The sequence below is a fragment of the Panthera leo genome, chromosome C1 (genome assembly GCF_018350215.1).
Source record: "Panthera leo isolate Ple1 chromosome C1, P.leo_Ple1_pat1.1, whole genome shotgun sequence".
Taxonomy (NCBI): domain Eukaryota; kingdom Metazoa; phylum Chordata; class Mammalia; order Carnivora; family Felidae; genus Panthera; species Panthera leo.
In genome coordinates this window covers 182,174,717-182,199,435 of record NC_056686.1, presented here as the reverse complement: position 1 = coordinate 182,199,435, position 24,719 = coordinate 182,174,717, and the positions used below count along the sequence as shown (strand labels likewise).

Sequence of the window (24,719 nt, the reverse complement as noted above, 5' to 3'; positions counted from 1 at the left end):
TCTCACTGGATCTATCACAATGTCCTTCCAGAGCATAGCATCCTCCTAGAATAACTTCTTCCCAGTCTTGCTAAGGAAATTGTTTACTTGACTTCCTAAATTCAAGAAAAACATAGGGATCCCCTAATTTCACCTGTGCTGTCATAAGCAAGCAGAAAGGAGCCGATGGCTTCTGCTACAGTAGCTGTATTGTTGAACGTTGCTGGTGCACTTTGTCTCCAAACCGCTTGTCAAAGGATCCTTCTAATTCCATTCAGCAGGTTTAGATCCTGGTACATCCGCCCCTCACTGAACACATTTCATGTGTTCCAGAATTAGCTTGCAAGGCACAAAGGCATTCAACTAAAAAGCTATTAACATAACATAAAAAATGTTGTGGGTCAAAGTGCTCTATGCATTGTCTCTGGCAAATTTCATACTGAAGATACATTTGCTGTAAAATATAAAGCAGCAAAGGTAATGGCTGTGCCATTCATTAATTTTCAAGCACTCCAGGGGGTGATTGGAAACATGAGCTCTGGGGCTGGCACAGTAACTGTGGGTGTGAGTAAACTGCTACTAGCATTTACCGTATTAGCATTTACTAGGCCAGGGGTACCACCAAACGTCCCACCAAGCCCAGCGTGCGACCACCCTGTCCTCAGTGCTGGTGCTCTGCCACCTCACAACTCATCCGCCTCCTCACCATTTTTGCTGAATCATTTCTTCATCGATTTGTTATTTGTGAAGCCAGCCATATTTTTAACTCTTTTTTCACAGGAATTGCATAAACAGGCTCAAATATGTATACCTGTTAAAGAGCACTTACAAGTTTAAGAAAAAGAATTTCAGGGGTGCCTGGGTGGCTCAGTCGGTTAAGTGTCCGACTTCGGCTCAGGTCATGATCTCACGGTCCATGAGTTCCAGCCCCGCGTCAGGCTCTGTGCTGACAGCTCAGAGCCTGGAGCCTGCTTCGGATTCTGTGTCTCCCTCTCTCTCTGCCTCTCCCCTGTCCTCTCTCATGCCCTTTCTCTCTCTCTCTCAAAAATAAACTATTAAAATAAATTGTAAAAAAAAGAAAAAGAATTTCAGAAGCAATGTTGACAACATGGTCCCTGATTGTGTGTTTTTCCAGAAAAGAGCACATGCAAGTGAGTGGAGAGGAGAAACTACTGTGCAGAATTGAGACACTTAATTCTTTTGTTATTAAATACACGAATGCATGTATGCAGATATACTTTCCTTGTCTTCAGCAGGGTATGATCGTATCTACGTCCAGGTGGGGGAATCCTGTTCACAACGATGGGGCACTTGGCCCACAGTCACATAGCAAGATTTGGCAACAAAGCACTATTGTCTCATGTTCTCTCATGTTCTCTAGGCGTTGGTAGACACAATTTCTAGGATACTTTTTTTTTTTTTTAATCTTTGTGGCTACCACCACAAAGATAAATGACGATTTAATGAAGCAAACTTAAATTCTAGAAGGATTTTATAATTTTCAAGGAAAAAATAGTGAAGTGAAGTGGTACTTGGAGTAAAAAAAACTTACCCATGTTTATATTCAGTTGAAAGCACCCAGCAAGTTTGAGAACTTGAATAACTCATTTTCTTATAGTCGGGATTCCTAAGATTTACAAACATCTAAGCTCAGATCTTAATGACAAGTTGCCAACCATATAAAGACCAGAGGAAAGAGAACAGTCAGTGCCAACACCCAAAGGCAGGAGTGAATGTGGTATGTTCCAGGAACAGAAATGGGGCCAGTGTGGCTACAGACTTGTAGGGTAGGAGATGAGCTCAACAGCAATCTGGAGCCAGATCTTATTAAATTTTATGAGCCAGAAGAAGTAGTTTCTATTTTATTCTGAATGTGATAAAAATCCACTGAAGAAATTTAAGGAGAAAAATGGCTATGGTCCTATTTTGTTTTTAAAAGATCATTCTAGCTGCTATAAGGAAGAAAGAGAGGAACCCTAGTGATCAGTTCAGTGGCCACTGCAATAGAATAGACAAGTAAACATGGTGGCTTGGAATGGTGTGGCAACAAGGGAAATGGAGAGAATGAGGAAATTTTGGAGTATTCTTGAAAGTAGAGTTGGCTGACCTTACTGATGGTTTGATGTCAAGTAAATAGTCTAGAGTTTGGCAGAGAGGCTGGGGCTTGGGTCATGTGAAATTATAGATGACCATGGGAGATTGCCTTGGGAGTAATAGGGAGAGAGAAGGACACTGAACCATGGGCACACCAACATTTAGAGGTCAGAAAGAGGAGAGAACCTAGCAGAGAACATCAAAAAGGAATGGCCAGTGAGGAAGGAGGAAATGCAAGAGAACAAGGTATCTCTAAAACCTGGAAAAGAATGTCATGGAAAAAGGAGCTTCAGTTGTATCTATGGTGTCAATCACTTCTGGGAACTCAAATAAGACATGACAGAGTGGCGTTGGGTTTGGCAACATAAAATTTATTAGTGATCTTTGTAAGAACAGATGCATCAGAGTGGTGGGGGCAACAATCCAGAGGATAGGATGAGGAGATAAAGAAAGCAGAGAAGCTGAAGGGAAAAAGAAAAGCAAGGCAGTAGTTGAAGGAAGCTCTGGAGACTGGAGAGGGTATTGTTTTTTTAAGATAGGACATGTTTTATCATACTGATGCTGAGGGAGTGTCTGGAAGAGAGCAGGAAGAAGGTCTGGGAAGCGATGGAAAGTAATTTTGGAAGGAACATTTTGGAGCAGCAAAGGAAGATTGCTGATTAGGGCTTAGTACATTTGAGATTTATGACCATTAATTTAAATGATACCAGTCATCCTGATGGGTTTTTCATCAGATGTCTGGGTACAGGCATAGAATAAGTACATAGTAGGATTTAAAAAGGGATAGAGCTTTGCGAGGCGAGTCAAGGGAGCTATGGAACTATGGTGATTTCAATAGATATGGTTATATGGATCATGGATTCTAAACTGGGTAAGGAAGGAAGTGAAGTCATGAGGGAGGTTATGGAGAATGAACAAGGGGTAGAGTCACTGAACTGAAGGTCTTGGCAAGATGGAAGAATTGCTGAGTTGTAGCATCAGAGGTGATGAGCTAAACATGGGATGCCTGAGGTAAGGCTTTCAGAGGTGGCACAGTTTTGATGATGACAAACCTAAAGAGTGGGTAGTTTAGGATGATTGAAGGAAAAAGCATTGGAGGTGCAGAAGTAAAAACTGAGGAGGCCAATATAATGAAGGCCCCAAAGCCATTTCACATAGTATTTGAGTAAAATTGATGAGAAAATTTGGCCATTTCAAAACATCTGTTATTCAGGTTGTTTACTTTAAGTTGCTGTAGACTCAGAGTTGATTTATTATCAGGCTGAAGTTTGGTTCCAGGATTAGGATGATGCTTTTAAAGAAGAATGGTCAAGTGCATTTCTGTTAAAAACAAACACAAGAAAAAGAACCAACCAGACTTTCATTATAATAGGATGACAGGTTTCATGACCATATGGTTTAACCTAAATGTGTTTATGATGCTCTCCAGAAAACATGACAGATGGTTAAGAGCCACAGAATGAACAAAAGGAGTGTATGGATCAAACATCTTAGTAATAGCAATGACAAACTGAGTACTTAGCAGTAGGCTTTCCACAGAAGACAAAAGACTAAAACCACTGGAATTCTGTCTTGCTCTTTAAGTGAAAACGAAATTTGCCTTAAAATGTTAACTGTTCCTGAAAATCTCAATTTTCAACTAAAAGGAGAGAAAGCTAATTTGTGTTTATAATTTCCCTTTGAACTTCTTGTTTTTTTAGAAATGATTTCTCCATTTCTAAGTGCGTGCCATGTTTCTATTTTACATTCTTTTTCAGTCTTGAGTTTACTCCTTGCTGTTTCATTATTACTTAAAATCTAGGATGATTTTGCTAGAGGAATGTTACCTAATGATTCATTTTCTGCTTAACTTCATTCACAAGGGTCTACCCATTAGCATGTAAATTTTGATGGGGCTGCTGGGCCAGTTTCATTTTGGCATCAGTGCTAACAAAGCTGATAAAGGGTTCAGCTGGTACCATCTGGGAGTTTGCTTTGTGATGTCACAGCTGACACTAGAAATTAGATTGAGAAAACTAATTAATTTCCCACAATATATTTTAGATGTGGAAAAAGAAAAGCCCTTCAGGGTGCTAACAATATTTCCTAGAGATAAGAACATATTTTCTAGTGTATATTAATGATCCATCCTCATTTTTCCGGCTGCCAGCCTCATGATCTGATAGTGACTTGGATGGGGAACAGAGGACATTCTTATTAAGCTGCTGGTTCTGACCAGAGCACCAAATAAAAATCATCTTATCGAATTAGTCGAGCTACTTTTTCAATCAGAGTGAATAATAAAAATAGTCCATACCCACTGAATACTTCTTCTGTGCCAGGCACTGCTGTGAGTGCTTCCCATGTATCAACCCATTTCACCCTACCTAGAAGACAGAGGTTATTATAACCCCCCAGCAATACACAATAACTAGTGGCAGATCTGGGATTCAAATTTAGGTGACTCTAGAGTTCATAATCTTAATTACCATAGCATGGTAATGTCTTCTATGACAGTAAATATTTGTATGCAACAGGGGGTTGGTAAACTATGGTCTGTGGTCCAAAACCAGCAGCCACTTTTTTTTCAATAACAGATCTATTGAAATATAATTGATATACCATAAAATTCACTCTTTTAAGGTATAAAATTCAATCATTGTTAGTGATTTCAAAAAGTTCTGTAACAAGCACCACTATCTAATTCTGGTAAATTTGCATCACCCGAACAAGAAACCCCATATACATTAACAGTCATTCTCCATCCGCTCCTTCTCGCCTTCCCTGGCAACCACTTACCTACTTCCTATCATTATGAGTTTGTCTATTTTGGACATTCCGTATAAATGAAATAATTCAATGTATGTCCTTTGTGACAGGCTTCTCAGCATAAATTGTTCAAGGTTTTTCCATGTTTTTTCATGTGTCATTACTTCATTCCTTTTTATAGCCAAATAACAACTTGATTGTATGGATATACCACATTTTATTTATCCATTCATCAGTTGATGACATTTGAGTTGTTTCTACTTTTGAGCTGTTATGAATAATGCTGCTATGAACACTGTGTACAGATATTTGTATGGACTTGTGTTTCAGTTTTCTTATGTTTATACGTACAAGTGGAATTGCTGAAATTTCTGGGTAACTCTAGATTTATTTTTTGAGGAACTGCCAAACATTCCATCAGCAATATATGAGTTTCAATTTCTCCACATCCTTATCTTACTTCCCATTTATTTTTATTACAGCCACCCTAGTGGGTGTGAAGTGATATCTTATTGTGGTTTTGATTTGCATTTCTGGTTCATGACTAATGACGTTGAGCATTGCTTTGTGTGCTTATTGGTTATTCTTAAATCTTCTTTGAAGAAATGTGTATTCAGTCCTTTGCCCATTTTATTTATTTTTTTAATGTTCTCTTTTAGAGTTTATTTATTTTGAGAGAAAGAGAGCTCGCAAGCACGAGTGGGGGAGGGGCAGAGAAAGAGAGAGGGAGAGAAAGAATCCCGAGCAGACTCTTCACTGTTAGCACAGAGCCCAATGCAGAGCTTGATCTCACGAATTGTGAGATCACGACCTGAGCCAAAATCAAGAGTCTAAGGCTTAACTGGCTGAGTCACCCAGGCCCCCCTCAATCCTTTGCCCATTTTAAAGTAGAGTTATTTACTTTTATATTGTTGAGTTGTAAAAACTTGTTATATATCCTAGGTACAAGTCCCTTATCAATATAGGATTTGCACATTTTTTCTCCCATTCTATTTTTTTTTCTTGATTGTGTCCTTTGAGGCACAAAAATTGTACTTTTAGTATCATATGTAAAAAAAACCACTTCCTAATTCAAAGTTATAAAGATTTACTCTTATGTTTTGTTTTAAGGGTTTTATAGGTATAGCTCTTACATTTAGAATCTGTAAGTCAATTTGAGGAGTATTGCCCTATTTACTATATTAAGTTTTCTGGTCCATGAACATGGAATGTCTTTGTATTTATTTAGGTCTTTCTTTTGACAGTGTTTGGTAGTTTTTACTGTGCAAGTTTTACACTTCTTTTGTTCAATTTATTCCTAAGTATTTTATTCCTTTTGATGCAACTGTTAAAGGAATGGTTTTCTTAATTTCACTTTCAGATTTTTCATTGCTAATGTATAGAAATACAATTGATTTATAAAAATTTATCTTGTATCTTGCAAACTTGCTAAACTTGTTTATTATTTCTAATAGTTTTTTAGTGTTTCCTTAGGATTTTCTATATATAACATCATGTCATCTGAAAATGGAGATAGTTTCACTTCCTCATTTTCAATCTGGATACTTTTTATTACTTTTTCTTGCCTAATTGCCCTAATGAGAAGCTCAGGTATGATGTTGAATAGAACCGGTGAGAATGGACATCATTATTTTGTTCTTGATCTTGGGGGGAAAGAATCCTGCCTTTCACTATTACATATGAGGTTAGTTGTGGGTTTTTACAGATGCCCCTTATCAGTTTGTGGAAGTTTCCTTCTATTTCTAGTTTGTTGAGTTTTTTAAATTATTAAAGGGGGTTGGATTTTGCCAAATGCTTCACTGAAGCTTTTGAGATGATTGATCATGTGGTTTCATCCTTCGTCCTTTATTAATGTGAGTATTACATTAATTTTTTATATTGAATCAACTTGGATATATGGGATAAATCCCATCTAGTAAGGGTGTATAATGTTTTATACATTGTTGGATTCTGTTTCTCCCCATCTAACCTTAGCAGGGGTCGGGGAACCAAGGCCTCTGATTTCATTAGTCACTGGATCACATCTCGCACAGTTCATGTAGAATTCCTGATTTGTCATGGGAAGCCAGGAGGGAAGATGTCAAAGAATGACTGGTTTGAACATCAAGGCTCCCAGCACTGTGGGGTGACTCACCAACCATTCCCTTGCATCGCATTTCTCCCCTATATAATTTCTGTTTACAATAGAATGACAGATCAAAGTTTAATGTCTATAATATAATATCTATAAATTGGTAACAAACACAGAAAACACAATTTAAAAATTGAAAAAGTATATAACTAATTTACAAAAAGATAAATATTTAATAAGTATGTTTTTAAAAATCTCAACATCACTAGTAAGTAGGGAAATCCAAGTTAAAGCAAGAGTTATATTATTTTTTAGTCAAAAGATTGACAAAAAGTTTTAAAAAGAGTGATACCACCTGCTGCAGGCCAAAAGACAGGAACTCTCCTACAGTGATAGTGGGTATGGGAACTGCTACAGTAGGACAATACTGTATTTCATCAAATCTAAGATAGCAATTGTAAGACTGTCTAGTCAATTTAGGCTGCTATAACAAAAATCCCAAAGACTGGGTGGCTTGAACAACATTCATTTCTCTGCTTGGGAACTGGGAATTCCAAGACTAGGTGCTGTAGATGAGGTGTCTGGTAAGAGCCTGTTCCCTGTTTCTGTACCCTCACATGATAGGAGGGATAGGAAAACTCTCTGGGGTCTCTTTACAAGGGCACAAGTCCCATTCATGAAGGCTCCAGCCTCATGACCTAATAACCTCCCGAAGGCACCACTTCCTAATACTATCATGATGGAAATTATATTTCAACATATGAATTTTGAATGGACACAAACACTCAGTCTATAGCAAAGATGTACCATTATTTTATCAAAGGAAGAGAATACTGCCAATTGAACAATGATACAATACTTTCTTCTCTTTGATTATTAGATGCATCCTGATCTTAAAGACATTAAATGTGAATGATAAAATATGGCATATGATAATACTAATTAAAATTAGAATTAAACAAACCCTTTTACCAATCAGTCCTACCCTGTGGAATCTATGCTGCAGAAATAAAATTGCAGCTAAGCAAGGGTGATATTTAAAATATTTAACAGCCAATATGGTACAAATTCCTACCAATCAGAACAAGACAACAATCAAAACAGAAACCAATAGGCCTGCCTCTAACATTCTCAGGTCCTGAGCAACAGTATAAGTGGAAGCTTTTATACCAGATGTTGAAATACTTAAAAGTGAAAAAAAAAAACAAGCTAAAAAAAATCATTAAATAAAATATGTTCTCTCACCATACTTTGACAAATATGCCTTCATGACAACCTAGAAGAACCAGTTTAGATATAAAAATGTTGCCTTCGTTGGAGTTCTAAGTCAGACCATTGTAGCATAGGGAAGGTAGCCTCCCACCTTCAACCTGTGGCTCGTGACTCCATTTTCTTCCTACCTACAGCCTGATCCTTCACCAAGAGGAGTCTTACATATGTATATGGATACCTTGCTGGCACAACCAAGCTCTGTTTATACCTTCAGCCCCTTGGTTACCCCTCAGGCCTATGGGGTGGCATGCAATGGTGGCATAAGTTACCCTCAAGTGGATGGACATAGGAAAATGAGCCATGTAGCTCTGTTATTAGAGTCAATACTTTTGGGTAGGGAATTGCAGCATCTTAGATATCAAAATAGTCTAATAGAAGGTCACAGATTACAATCGGGCACATCTTTCAGCCACAGACTCCTTGCCACACAGGGAGGAACACAACTGGAGAAGGACCAGAGCATTGCCGTCTAGTATGGGACACCAGTCTAAAGCCAATACTGCTGGCCAGTATACTTTTCTAGCAACTACAAGTTGACTATTAGTCCCTCAGAAAAGCAGTGAAATATATGCCAAAATATTTATTGCATTTTTTAAAGCTTTTATTTTTAAGTAATCACTACATCCAATGTGGGACTCAAACTTACAATCCAGAGATCAAGAGTCCCATGCTCTACCAACTGAGCCAGCCAGGCACCCCTGTCTGTTGCATTTATTGTTAGTGGGAAAGAAAAAATGGGAGACAATTTGAATTCATTCTGCTATATCCCTACTATGGAATGATATTAAGCTATTAAAAATAATAAGTGTGGTTAAGCAGTACTAAGTGTGGTTTAAAACAAGCAAGTTTCAGTGAAATGTTTATAGCTATAATCCCGACATCAACAAAAAATCCATATATATGTTTATTGGCATCTATCTGCTGCATGATGGCAGGACTTACCCTATAATGTTAGAGGAGGAGGGTATAAGATAGTGGTGAAATTGCAGTTAAATGGGAAGATGTGCATGGCATAATGTTAAGTGAAAATATAAAATGTAGAATATAAAATTGTTTTATATCACAAAAATAGATAAAAATTTAACGTATATATGAAAAAGGACTGAAATATAATATAGACAAATTAAAACATTGATTTAACTATGTGCCAGAATTGTGGGCGACTTCTGTTCTGAATTTATGTTTACATTTATGTTTATTGTTTTTGCGATAAAGTTTTTAAAAAGAAAAGATGCTTGAATGCACAACAGGAACTAGGAGGTAAATTTTAGTCATTCTATTTTGTGGTAGGTTAATACCGCTCATTAGCACAAGCTCCAAGTTTCAAAGTTAGAGAGGAATGAAGAAAACTTGGAGATGTTCCAGTAAAACCACAGATACGTTAAGAATTGAGAAACACATCCTTTTTGTAAGAGTAAAAGACAACCTAAATAGATTAAGGTTACCTTGAACTGTAAACTATGGAGATTTGAGTCAGTAATTTCTCATATCCTTTCAGTTCTAACAATTTTTTGTTTTTAGACTAGATCTGTTGGTCAACAGAGTAACTGCCAACTGCCTGTAACATCTGAAGCAGAAAACTAGGAATTTGCATACGCTGGGAAATAAACATGATTGGAGGCTGACTGCACCATTAGTCGTTCCACCAAAAGAATTTCTTCCAGACAGAAGAGATTAAGATGTGCTCTTCTTCTTCTGAGCAAGAAAATACGTGGGTTTTAACTGCTGCATGACAAATTTAGGGTCATGAAGAATGACTGGGGAAAATATAGAGCTAATAAAGAAGTGGTGGATACAAGACCGATTGTAAAGTCCCTTTACTGGAGACTTTCAGAATTAAGGCTGTCACTCATCACGACAGGATAGTGTTAGAGAGATGTCAGTTGGCCAATACGCTCCATAGCCCAGAAGTCTTTCAAGCACTACATATACAGCCATCTCCACCAGCTTGTTGTTTCATGGGTGCTCAAACACATTTATTTCCTCTCACCCTTGAACAATCTATTGTAGCTATGATATTCAATAGCATCAAAATTCATCCTGCGTCCCCAGGCTGAAAACCAGACAGACATCCTTGACTCTTCCCTCTCCTTTGCTATAATTATACAATGGGTTATGAAGTTCTGTTCCTTCTGTGCCTTCTAAAAATTTTTTTTTTAATTTTTTTAATACTTCTGTGCCTTTTAAATGTCTTTTGGACCAATTACCTCATTTCCTTATCCAGTACTCCTGTTTCAGAACCTCATCAAAGGACACTTAGATTACTGAAATAACATCCTAATAAGCTCCTTGCCTGCAGTCTTTCCCTTCTTCAATCTTTTTTCAAAATTGCTGCCAAAATCTATACTTTTTAAAAGTCAAGCTCTTTAGCCTGAACCACCTGCCCATCTCTTCATCTTCCTTTTCCATCACTCGTACAGCTCAGCCACCCTACACTATAGGCATTTTGGAAAGAACTGAAGTCCTCCCCTTTGCATATATTGCTGCCTTCATATGTGTTAGTCCTCTTACCTCCCCTTTTATGCCTGTTGGATTCAACTTTCCAAACCTCAGTCAAATGTCACTTCTCAAATGTCTCCTAAAGTTTTACCTGAAAGACAAAAGGCAGAAATAATTGTTTCTTTCCCTGTTTCTGAGGCACTGCGCATACGCCAGTAGCAGTGGTTGATCATATCACTTACCATTGTAATGATGTGATTATACGTATGATGAAGATGAAATATTCTTGTGTCAATGCTCCTCACTCCCCATCTCCTCCCTGCCACGTGCCAAAGAACAGTTTGGGTTGGCCTAATTCTAGGTGTTTTCTGGTGCTTTAAAAACAGGCATGGAAAGGGCTTGGGAGGATTAGCATATGAAAGCCTCTGGGTAATAATCAAAATCTCTAAATATGGGGAATTGAATCGGGACTCCTTTAATATTCTTTGAGAAACATAAATAAATATCGGAATATTGTGCCTCTCACACAGAGATAAGCCACATTGAGCCCTGGGATTATTTATGTCATGCATGTATCTGTTGCTTCCTTTTCTAGGTCATGTCTATTTCTCCAGTACCTAAGACAGTGCCTGAATTACTTAATAAGTGAATGTATGAATGTGCATGAGTATGTCGTATTTGGCTCCTTCCAACAAAATGTCCCAGTTTTCCAAATCAGCATTAATGAACATTTCCAGATGGTGTCACTTTGCTTATGCTCAAACACTAGAGGTCCTCAAGGCCAGGCCAACAGCTGAGAGGAGTGCCCACAGGCTGGAACATAAGCAGAGGGGCCTGTGCTCTGGATGGAAGGCCAAATCGAAGTGAGACAAGTGTGGCAATGAGAGAATAGTTATTAACGCGATGCCAAGAGAAAGGCAAGCCAAAGGCTTAAGATGAACACAAGCTGTGAGATCAGTGGCCAGGAGACATCCAAGGATGATGTCCCAGTTCAAGGTGCCAAATGAAGGAAATATGTTCAGAGATCTGAGAAAGGGATATTCTTCAGAATGTGTCTTTGAATGAGGCAGGTGCAGCTATTGAAAGACACTGGAACACCCTGCGTATCCCCTCTTTCATACTCCTCTCCCACTGAACAGGCCAGTCCAGAGTATCCAAGGCAAGCTTTATAGTGGCAAAAACTGCTGGTGCCCTACCATAAATCATGTTTATATCCTGGTGCTGTACTGGTAGTCACAGTACTCTACACTGTCACATACTTGCAGGGAAAAATAATGATGCAGTAAAAGTTATCTCTGAAGTAAGACACAATCTCCCTGGTTTCCCACTTTTCCAGCCCGTAGGGAGCAAAATGGAGTCTCTCATGTCAAGCAGGAGCCTGTGTCAAGCAATGACACAAGTAAAGGTGAGAGATATCACCAGGACCAGCATCAGCTGGCACCCAGAACTGATAACAAGCAGAAGCAGTGGAGGTCTGCAGGGGCCCAAGACCAATGAAATCCCTTTAAAAAGGGGAGGATTTTTGCAGCAATCTGTCAGACTCTTCAGACACGACCAAAGGCTCTGCCCAATGGATTCCCGAATAGGATTGAGATCCTCCACTGCTTGCATTTAATAAGCAGTAGGTGCCAAGAGCTGACCTGGACCAGACTGAGGCCTTATCTCTACTGCACACCCACAGACTGATTTTGCTTTTGGTTCATTACTTCCCACACCCTTGTGTTATCTTGTTTGTTATGTGGTTTGTCTTATGGTCTGTTCTGTGTGCTGTGTAAGAAGCCAAGTTTAATCACATGGTGAAATGTCATGGAGTTTGGAATCCTGAACCTGCTTTATAATGGTGGTCAACTTTGCTTTATGACTGGATAAAGCTGACGTTGTGAAAAGACACAATTCATTTGTGCATCTTCATGGCATATTTATGACACAACCAATGGCCTTCTGTGGAACCAATTCCTGGGACAATTTCAGTAGGAACCTTGAAGAAAATTCAGTGTTCTCAATCAATGAGCTCCATTTCCACATTTGGTCTTTTCTATCCTTTCATAGTTACTTTTCCTCTTGGGATAAGTCTTTTAAGTTGCCATTGACTTAATCTAGGAAACAACATAAGACTGTGAGAATTATTTAACAGATTCTTAATCTCAACACTTTTTATCTATTAATTTTTTTAATATAGATAATTCTGTTTGTAGGATCAGCTTTTATTGCCATTGTATAAAATTGAGTCCTATGTTGTTTATTGCATATAATTATTTGCGTAGTTTTTTAAAGATCTAATTTTTGATGATTTAAAGCAGGCACTAGTATCTTGTTTCAGCAAATATTTTTTATTCTTGAACACTCTCCAATCCCCACTTTGAAAAAATTAACAGAATTGCACATTTTCTTTGTCTTTTCTTTCTCTTTTTTTAAACAGCAACCCAGGCTGTTAACCCTTCAAGATCCATGGGTCAGCTGCATAACAGAAGCCCTGAAGGAGCAGTTAGGAATCGGAAGGTGCCTTACACCAGCCACCCAATGCAAAGGGGTTTACTCGGCTGGAAGCTGCAAGGCCTGTGGTGGGGGATGGGAGAGGTTTTCTTCGCCCTCCCCCCTTGGGAATTACACTCTGTCTTCTTACTGGGAGCAAGGTATTGGAAACTCCCCTTCCACCTAAAAACAGAAAACAAGGGTGTTTTCTGTGGGAATTAGAACTAGGTAGTATTTCCAGAGCTCTTTGGAATTTTCAGGAAAAATGTTGTAAGAACACAAATTATTTCTTTTATTGTTAAATTAAGTTCCTATCATCAATAACTCTCCAAGGGGAGCTTATTTTTTTTTTAATTGGAAGTAACAATGCTGTGAATCACTAACAAGAGAACTTTGCTGTGCAAAGAAGGAAGAGTCAAAAGCATGCAAAATCAGCCTCTGAATAAATTACCTCTGTCCCCCATTTCCCATCACATGTTATGGTCTGCCTGTTGGACAAAAGTGAGAGGGGAGAGGGTGGATGTAAAAGTAGGAGAAATAATTCAAAATGTAAGCCCCAAAGTTCTCATTGAAAGGGAAGGGAGAAACCATGTGTGGTGTGGAGACAAAGAGACATTCCTGATGGAAGGGAAGTCTACTAATGTGGGAAGGAAAAATAAATCCTGTTCTGAGTTATAAGACAAAGAGGAAGTAAAGAAGTGGAAACTCGGGAATGAATGTGAAAAGAATTTGGTCATATTTTGAAATGAGCTCTGGGCTGTACAAAATTAAAGTACCCTGCTTTGCAGACCAACACTAAGGAAATAGTGTTCTAACTTGTTTCATTATCCAGTTTATGTCATCTGTGAAGAATTAGCTCTAGGAACCCTATGTTGACTAATTTATACTATTTAGTTATTCTTAAATGAATAGCTAATGACAATCCAGTTGTGGGGATATAATGATTGGTACCTCCTTTTATTTGCTACAACTACCTGCTTCCAAAGATGGATTCTATTTGGATGTCTCCATGTACCTCTAACCTAAGCATGCATAACAAACAGTTTGGACACTCACCAATTTTCTCATTGATGTGGAGAACAAAGACAAAAGAAAAAATTAAATTAAACTTCCTTACAACGTACATCCCACTGACAAGTCCTTGAGACAGGCAGAGCAACTCTAGGAACTCAACTGCCTCCATGTTAATACTTTGCTAAGGGCAAAAGGCAATCTTAGCTTAACATGATCCTGACCTCCTGAATCTTTAAGTCTCTTTTAACATATAAAAATTCCTTTAGAAACTTCCTTTATTTCTAACCCCGAAGATATATGTTAACAATCAGCCTCCAAGCATAGGGCCCCCTGATATACATCTGAAGGGTCTCATGATTAAAGTTTATTAAACAGTAATAAATGACCTTTTCCTAACAACAGCTAGCCTCTCAAGGTCCTGGAAACCTTGCTTCCAAATTCCTAGAGACTTACACTAGGCCTAGCCCCCTCCCAACTTAAAGTACATTATCAGTCACCCATCACAACCTCAGTGCAACTCTTTCTGCCCACGGGTCCTGTCCCTAAAACCACTTTTTTTGCATCTAAGGTATCTCAAGAATCCTTTCTTGACTGTTTGCTCTGAACTGCAACATTTCCATATCATCATCAATCTCAACGAAAGACCCAGTTTCCTGGATTATATCCTCTCCTGCCCATCCTTCCCCACCTTATTCTCTTTCTATACCAGCTTTTCTCAAAACATGACTTGCAGACCCTTGACATCCCAGTGACCCTTTGAAGGACTTCCTGAGTTAAAAAGTTTTTCATAATAATTCTAAGATTACCTGCCTATTTCACTAATGGTGCAAAACAAGTTTTATAGCAGGTAAAACTGCCATTGTCTTAGCACCAATGTCAGTGTGATGGAACTATACTGGCTGTCGCTATACATATACTGGCACTAAAAAAAAAAAAATGATGAAGTAAAAGTTATCAATTTTATTGAACTTCAGTCCTTAAAGGTATGAAAATAGGCTTGGAGCACTTGTGCTGCATGTTCAAGTATGGCCAGAGCACTGTTGCATTGAGCTGCTATCTGAATCAGCGACTTTTTCACCGAAAACCATTTTTACTCAAATATACAGCTGATGAGATGACTGTGATTACTCAGACTTGGGTATTTGGCAGTGATTTTCCTGAAGATGAATGTCACTTCAAGGAAAACGACGGATGCTATTTTTCAGTGAATTAGTGCATATATATTTTTTAAATCTTTCAGTGTTAATTTCCATGAACAAAAGCTCCTGGGGGTCCTCATTGATTTTTAAGAGTGTTAAAAGACATCCTGGAGCACCTGGTTGGCTCAGCCAGTGGGGACTGTGATTCTTGATCTCGGGGTTGTAAATTCGAGCCCCACGTTGAGTGTAGAGATTACTTAAAATTAAATCTTAAAAAAAAAAAAAAAAAAAAAAAAAAAGAGTGTCAAGAGATCCTGAGACCAAAAGAAGTTTGAAAATGGTTGCTCTTTATATATGCTTCCCAGAGTGCATTATTTGGAAGGTTGACTTTGGGATGCTCTAACTCTGTGCTGGCCAATATGGTAGCTAGTAGACACTTGTGCTTACTTAAATTTACATTAAATAAAATAAAAAATTCAGTTCCTCAGCTGTACTAGCTACCTTTTAAGTACTCAACAGTTAAATGTGGCTAGCAGATTATAGAACATTTTCATCATCACAGAAAGCATGCTCTAATCAGGGAGCCTTGCATATACCTTACTCCTTTTGTTCATTCACCATGTTCGTTAGCATAAAAGGCTCTGCAAAGTTCTGAAAAGAGGAACTATTGTTTCATTTTGTTAAAACATGTCTCAAGCTTATTTGAACATGAACTTTATTTTTCACGTGATACCTATTCCCATTCTATAAAACACACTTTGAAAAATGCTGTTCTGCCTTTCTCCGATATTTTTATTTTAACCGTTCCGCTGATATGAGGTTTCGTTGCAAGCAATTTTTATACATCTTTTGGAAGTAAGTGGATATAAATAATAAATTATAAAACCTATCATCTAAATCTAAATTCCACTCCTTTGCTAGTTCACAACTGGAATTTCTGTCTTTGGGGGTGTATTTCAGGATAGATTACTTTTCTGATTATTTCTGAATTTTTAGTCTATGTAATATTTGCATTGAGGTTATACATCTGGATTTCCTACAGAATTTCAGAGACTATCCCTGATTGGGAGTCTCTGTGACTTCTGAGTCTCTCCACCAGTCAATAAGATTTTTGTAAGCTTTAGTTTTTTGTTTTAAAAAACTTTTGGTTTTAGAATAGTTTTAAATTCACAGAATTTAATTTAAATTTAAATTGACAGGAAATTCCAAGAGTTACAGAGTGTTCCTATATACCATATACCCAATTTTCCCTGTTGTTGACTATTGTTGACTATTGTTCCTTATTGTTGACATTACTATAGTACTCTCAACTGCAAGCTTTAGTTTTAAAGTTTCTAGTGTAAAAACAATAGGTTTCCATATTATTTTCCAAATTAAAATCATGATGGTGGCTTTTCCAAACCACCAAACTCCAACACCCCACCATGAGAGTCATTATTCCACATTTTCTTGAGCATAGCTCGCTGAGATTCATGATCTTAGCAATTAAGTCCCACATCCCCCCACATACTTCTCCCAGTAGGGGAGCAGCTGGGCTGGTGATGCTGGAGCCTGGGCTGTGAGCAGGCAGTGCTAGTTAGCAGCAGTAGGATCACAAGAAAATAGGCACAATGAGAACTGTGCCCTTAGTCAGGGTTAGGAAGTAAGGAAGTAAAATGTGGAAAGCACAGAAGTTCCAAAGTGAAGTCAGCAGTGGAAGACAGAGGCAACTGAAAAAACCACCAGAAGGTAAGAAATACAGAGAAGTGCAGAGCATGGATTGCCTATAGATGAACTCATGAGTTGGGATGGAGCTATTAAGGACCCTGAACTGGTATGGTTGAATTATGCATTTTCTTTAAGAAAGTGGTTTATTACAATAGTATGCATATTGCTCAGTTTACATGCTGTTTTAATTTTTTTCTCTCATAAAATCAAATCATGTGTATTTATATTCATGTTTGTGAATGCATATACAAAGACAGTCTGGAGCATATATACCAAACCATAAACAGTGATTACTTCTGGGAATAATTACATCTGGAAAGGCTGGGGATTAGAGTGAGGTGATATGATGGTGGAGTTTCACTGACTCTATACTTCCATAGTGTTTCAATTATTTACAAAATATGGTAATGTATACCTAGGTAAATAAAGAAAACAAAAAGTAGAAGTAATATATGTTCGTTTACAAAATTAGGAAATACTGAAAAGCATATGGAGACTATTTTAAATTATATTCTCATCACACTGTGATAACCATTTGTTTAAGTGAATTTCTTTCCCCATCCCTACCCCATCCTCTTAATGCTTAGATATATGGATGTGGTATGCTATAATATTATTCAAAAATACTTGGTGCCCTTCCCTGTCTAGTTGAAGTCCAATGAGGCCATATTCCTTCAGCCAATGAAACAGGAATAGAAATGATGTGAGTCACTTCTGGGCAGAAGTTTTAAAAGTCCACTCATGCTTTTGCAATCATAGAAGCTTGTCTCAAGATGGAGCCTCTGTCATCTTTATGGGTTTCTTGGTGACCTGAGATGGACAGGCAGCATCAGAAGAAATAAACTTTGTTATTGTAAGCTCTGGAGATTTTCATGTTGTTAATGAAACATAAATTAGCTTACCCTGACTGATAGAAAAGATAAACACATATCTGTGTGTATTATGTAAATACAACTGTATGTATGTGTGTGTGTGCACAAAGAGAAAAACATACACAATATAAAAAATTCATTGTCACTATGAAGGTGGGTTTACTCTGTATTTTGTATGTTACTCTATTTTGTATGTTCCTTTTTTGACTTAATACATTATTATAAATATTTTCCCACCTTACCAGATAGTTTTTGGAACTAAGATTTTAATGCAAGATGATACATTATGATTTAATACAGTAATGGCCCTGTCTCATTCCATTTCATGGACTTACCATCATGTATCTCCTGTGTGTGGACATTTAGGTTGTTTCCAAGTTTCGTTCTTGTAAATTATCAATAAGTGTATTTGTCCACACCTCTGACCTATGATAAAGGTCATACCTAATTAGGATAAATACCATAAAATGGGATTACTGTTCATTCTAGAGCTGACTGACTCTCACCCTCCTGGCTTCCTATACCACCCCCCCCATCTCCACAGGGTTCATGTAGGTCAACAAGGTGAAACAGTGCAGCTGCCAACCCACAGGGATAGAGGCACTGAGTCGCTTGCACGTTTTGATAGATGAGATCATAATCTCCTTATCTTTTCCAGCTTCCCTCTGTTCAGCAATGACAAGGTGGAAATTTTTTTTCATTCAAGAATATTCATTAAAAAAACTAAGAGTAGAGCAAAACCATATTTACAAAATGTAACTTTCTGCTGTTAATGAAACTGCTAGTCAAAGATTACCCATCAGGGTGCCCAGTCCCCAGCCTCTCCCTCACTTCCTCCCTGACCGGGTTAGATGTGATAGTTGCCTGGGCCCTCCCAGAACCATATTCCTGGTCTTCTCCGCAGCCCCCACCTTCAGTTGTGGAGTCACCCCACTCATCGCTCCTGCTGCGCCCTGCACTAACATGAAAGCAGTATTTCCCCTCTCAATTACAACTGATAGTTTCCTTTTGTCTTGTCATGAAGCTAGATTGTGGTCTTCTCCAAGGCACAGACTGTATTTCATTCCCATAGCTACAGTCATTAGCACAGTACCCAGAACAGAGCAGACTTAGAGTAAATATTGGGTGAATGCATGCATACAAATAGGAACTAATGCATAGATTCTTGCATGCCTGCATGAATGAGAAGTTCTAAGGAGACATGCAGAAAGTGTTTTTCCATCTCTAGAATCTGAAAAGGAGCATCTTCCTGCCTCAGGGTGGTTACCTTTTGTATCCAGATGAGTGGTTTATCTGTAAGATGTAAATGCTTATAAGCTAGGTGTTCACAACTTGGAGAATTCATGGATCTTTGAGGAACATCCTGAAAACCAAAGAGGCATGTTCTTTTTTTCCTATCTTAGGACTAAACCTCAGTTATGAAAAGTAAAGAGAAAAGAAAATAAGAGCACAAGGAAAGGCCTTTATCACCATGTATCTTGGAAGCAAGAGACACATTCTCTAGTTTCACCAGGCAATGCCTGAATACACAGTTTGGAGAGCAGGCAGGGAAACAGGCACTCTTAGTCATCATTGGTGGGAGTGTAAATTGATGTAAACATTTTAGAGGTAATTTGGGAGATATTTATAAAAAATGTAAATGCATATACCATCTGACCAAGCAATTCCATTTCTAGGAATTTATCTCCTAAAAAGCTTGTATAAGTACATAGAATGTATAAGGATGTTAACTGTAGCACTATTTGTAATAATCAAAGATTGGAAATAATCCAAATGTCCATCAATGGGGATTGGATAAATAATGTTACATCAAAATAGTGGAATATGATATATTTTTATCCTTTAAAAATGGATACAGCCCTTTATTTACTGACATGCAGAGATATCCAATTTAAATTATTTAGTGATGAAAGACAAACTGTGGAGCAGTTTATGTAGTATGATTCCATAGTCTAGAAAGAAGATGTACATGCATAGGGGAAAGACAAGAAGGATACAGGGCAAATTTATCAATGCCTACCTCTGGTAAGTGGAAATTACCTACCTCTGGTAAGTGGAAGTTTTTTTTAAACATTGATTCATTTTTGAGAGACAGCAGAGAGCCCGATGTAGGGCTCAAATCCACGAACCATGAGATTATGACCTGACCAAAGCTGGATGCTCAACTGACTGAGCCTCCCAGGTGCCCCAAAGTAAAAACAATTATTGATTGCTGCTTTCTCAAGTCCTAGGCTGAAAATTTACCTGTTCTTGAGTTGTAGAAAACTTTAATAATTTTAAATATTTCCCTCTGTGGTAATTAAATGGTGGAAGGAACAACACCGAAAAATACTAGAAATTTCAAAATCTGAGCTACCTGATCCACACTCGAGTAATAAATAATATCTGGTGTCAGGTGTTATACATGCTACATCATAGCCCTGTGTTGGATTCTTTTTCAGTTTAGAAACTTGTGAATAAGACCATTCATAAAATATGCAAGGTGACAGTGGATACTGGCCCATGAAACAAGTCAGACTTGGTGTGGATTGAATTTTATTTGATTTATTCTTAGGTTCCCAGAACAAATCCCTCAGTAACAGTTCTGACTGGTGTCTGTTTTTTGGTTGGTTGGTTTTATTTATTTTGCTTTTGTTGTCCTTATAGGTTGCCATGCATGCATTCTCCCTGACAACATGATTTCTCGATATTTCAGGACTGAATTCTTTTTCTGACCACATTTCCCACTTTGCTTGGGATCTTCTAGCAGTAACAGTACCAAACTTTTATCAATTCCCACAAGAATTGGTTGCCACTCTCAACCTAGTGACACATCTAGCTCTAGACACCCAGCTTTAGACTAGTAGGTCCCTACTATTCATATATACCTCCAAATAATTAAAGCAATCCATACCAGCATCTGGCCATATCTTCCTGCACTTTGGGCATGCTGAAGAATGGACTAAGCTCACTAAACTGCCATGTTCTTTTTTTGCTGTAGCTCTGGGCAAAATCTTTAAGTGGTTGCTAGATTGCTGGCCAAGCGTTTGAATTATGCTACATAATGTAACAAGCCATTTCAGCTGGGATCCAGGCACTTCTAATATAAACACAACCACCAACACCTAGGAAGTATTCGCTGTCATTTGACATGCGTGGGTGCGTGTCAGTTCAATAACTAGGTTTGGGGTGGGCAAGAGGGATGATGAAAACCATGAAGATGAAAACATGACCTCCAGCCTCTAGGACTGGTTTTGAGCCCCAAGACTTATGGAAATTTTTTTTCAAGAAGCAGCTCTGATTTAGAGTCCAGGTGTCAAAGAGTATCACAGAATTGAGAAGGGCCATTTTCTCCATCTCCTCATGGAATCCAGCATTGTTCTGGCATATAAGATTGGAGGCTTTGGGAACACTGAGAGACAGCATTCTTGGTATATTCTGATTCAAGTGTTACACAGTGGACTTCCTCAGCAGAGACAGCGATAAAAATTTCATCCAGCTGCTTGCCAGCAATGAATGTTGACAAATGATAACTGGAGCTTTCCAGGAAAAATACTTTGGATGCCCAAGAGGGCCAGGATGGAGATGTCTGTAAGACTATGCACTATCCCCTCACACAGTAAGTAAGCACTCAGTACAGATTAACCAATGAATGAGTGAATGAATGAATGGAGAGTGCCATATAGTGATGAAAGCTGAAATATTGGTTCATAAATATGGGGAAGAAACTTGTTTGGGGACTCCTAGAAATAACCAGGATCATTTTTGGAAAAAATAGCTCCTGTTTAAAAAGGATACAATTTGGATCTATTGTAATTTATGAATAGCTGTAGTATGATCAACAGGCTGGTAAAGATAGGTGAAAATTGAATTAGGAATCTTTTCTGAACCCAAATGCTGAAATAACTCTTTTTTTTCTTAATGTTTATTTGTGTTTGAGAGAGAGAGAGAGAGAGAGAGCGCAAGCGTGTGAGCCTGAGTGGGGGAGGGGCGGGAGAGAGTGAGATACAGAATCTGAAGCAGGCTCCAGGCTCTGAGCTGTCAGCACAGAGCCTGACGCGCGGCTCAAACCCACATACCGTGTGATCACGACCTGAGCCGGTGGGACGCTTAACCGACTGACCCACCCAAGTGCCCCAGAAATAACTCTTATTAAATAGATGATTATAGGCTTTTTCCCCCCCAGGAATAACATCATTTCTAAAATTGGTCAGTATCTATGGCAGTGGTTCTGATTAGATTTTACACAGGCAATAGGGTCTGTAACTCCAGACTGAAATAATCCTGCTTTCAGAAATGTAAATAAGCATAACGGACAAAAGTTCTGTGGACACAGTATAGCATACTATGTGGTTTTGCCCTCTCTCTGGATTAGTTCACACCAAAGCCAAATGCGGGACTACCTGTGATTATGAGTGCTTAGATATAAAGTCTCGGATGAGCCACAGCCTCTGTTAAACTATAACAAGCTCCCTTCTAGTTTTCAGACCTGATCTATCACAGAACTTTGTGTTTGCATTTTGAGTTTTATTTCCAGACCAGGTTTCAAATAAGGAGAAGGAAGGAAACAAAGGTAAATCTGTCTGGCTGTTAAGGTTAGGCAGTCAATTTGGCAGCTGGGCTTATATAACCTTTAACTTCTCCTAATTGGAAACATTCAAAGTACCTGCTCTCCCCAGGATGCCAATTTGCTAGAGAATCTGTTTGCAGCCTCCTTGTGAGAAGTCAATTTAAAGTCTTAGCCAACAAAAACAACAAAACCTTCATCTCCATGAAACAAGTTATACTCCATTGTTTGCCAGACTCATTGTGAGTTGAAATTTTAAACTGACTTAATTTTAAATTCATTCATCTTAATTAATGTACACCTTATTCAATCACAACCATTCTTCTACAAATAGGTCAAACCTTCATAAGCCTTCAGAGGGAAGCCGTTCATAGAGATGTTTTTTTCTCTCACTGATGTCAGAAGGTGACTCTTTTAATATTAATTTCCAGGTAAAGGTTAGAAATAGTTAAACTTTGTCATTCTCTTAGTATCTGGTAATGACTATTATACTGAGTTCAAATTAACATTCCATCAAATATGGCTTGTGATAAACCATGTATCTTTTTAACAATAAAATGGAAAGCAAAGGGGAATTTCAGCTAGTTTTAAACAACTTGGAAACTCAATTTATTTTCATATAGAATTTCAGTATTATATGCAAGAGAGTGAATATGTCCTTGATTCTACAATTTTATGGGCTTGTCTCCATCTCTATCCCTTTCTATAGCTTCATTTACAATTTACAGCCTGTCTGAAGCTGAATTCAGTAGCTTTCCTTCCAAGCCTACTTGTCTTTCTCTACTCCTAGTATTAGTATCTGGCACCTCTAACCACTCAGTCCCCTAAGTCAGATATCTAGGAATCATGCTATAGTAATCTTTTTTCTTAAAAACAAACAAAGAAAGAAAGCTTTATTGAGATATAATTCACATAACATAAAATTCATCTATTTAAAGTGTGCAACGTGGTGGTTTTTTTTTTTAGTATATTCACAGAATAAGTGAGATTGGTCTATAATTTTTTGTGTGTGTGATCTTTGTCAGGTTTGGTATTAATATTATACTCCTTTCTTAGAAGATTTAGCATCCCCATATCCTATGGTGGTTCCAAAATGCAAAATCCATGGGTGAGTATCACTGGCAGTAGGTATAGGAGAGGAGGGCTTGAAATTTTTTTTCTGGGTCCCACATGCTGTGGAACTAGGGTAGAGCTGAAGAATCTGATTAAAAAAAAAAAAAAAGATGGTTTGAATTCTATCAAACCATAGAAGATAAGATCATCCCAATGCTATTTAATCCAATCCAGATTACAGGAAAAGAAAGAAAACCAATCCCACTTGTGAAAGATAAAAAAAATCTTAAATGTTCACAAAGAGAACCAACAACATATTTAAAATATAATAATGTATTTAATTATATTTAAAATATAAAAAATAATGTATGTTTACAAAGTCTATTTCCAAGGATATAGGAGTTTTTCCATAGTAGGTCATCGGTTAATATGACTCGTCGTGTTAATACAGCTAGGGAGAAAAATCAGCTCATTGCCTTCATAAATGCCAAAAAAGGCATTTAATAAAATTTAACATTCATTCATGTTGAAGATATTTAATTAAATAGGAATTGAGGGATACTTCAGCCCATAAGCCAGCTTCTTACTTAATGGGAAAACATTACTGAAAGTAGAACGAAGACATAGATGACCATCACATCCATTACTACTTATCATTGGAAACAGAGATATTAGCCGATACAGTTAGACAAGAGAAAGGATTTACTCATACAAGAGTTAGAAAGAAGACCAAAAATCTACCTCTCTTTATAGGTAACTTGATTATATATCTGGTAGACAAAAAAAATGAATGGAAAAATTAATAGAAATTATAAGAGAATTTAGTAAAGAAGTAGCATATAAAATGAATATAAGTAAGTCAATAGCTTCATGTAAACAAATAATAAGCAGATAGAAGAAATAATGGAAGAGCAACACTATTTCAAAGAGCAAATGTCTAAAAGAAATGTTCATATTTCTTTGAAGTAAAGTAAAAAAAGTGACTATGAAAAATACTTCCTTTTCGAGTTGTGTCCATTAAAATTAAGAGGTAGGAAATAAACCATTTGTATATGATTAACTGGTTGTCAATATCTTCTATGGTCTCTACAAGTTAAAGATACTTATATGTGTATCAGTCATTGCCACTTCTGACTATATACTCCAGAGCAAAATTACAGCTTGTGGGATTCATGAGTGCTGTGTCTTCCAGTGCTTGGGGTGCTCTCAGTGACCTGTGGTCCAATTACTCAATCCCCAACTGGCAGGGGGTTCCCATAGTAAATGTTGTTACTCTCCCAGAAGTTCCATTACTACCCTGTCTACCACCATAG

General features: G+C 37.8%; 1 protein-coding gene across 3 annotated transcripts in view; it reads left to right on the top strand.

Annotated features, from left to right (window-relative positions):
* The window catches only part of ANKRD44 (ankyrin repeat domain 44), a 229,412-nt gene extending 215,257 nt beyond the window's left edge, over positions 1 to 14,155 (top strand). Inside the window, exon 28 of one of the 3 annotated variants that reach the window (XM_042949565.1) lies at positions 13,023 to 14,155. In XM_042949565.1, coding sequence (XP_042805499.1) covers positions 13,023 to 13,297 — 275 coding nt within the window. In that variant the 3' untranslated portion in view covers positions 13,298 to 14,155. Of the gene's footprint in view, positions 1 to 9,685; positions 9,977 to 13,022 lie in introns of those variants that run through there. The other 2 variants (XM_042949566.1, XM_042949572.1) reach the window with 2 other exon arrangements.
* The last annotated feature ends 10,564 nt before the right edge of the window (positions 14,156 to 24,719 follow it).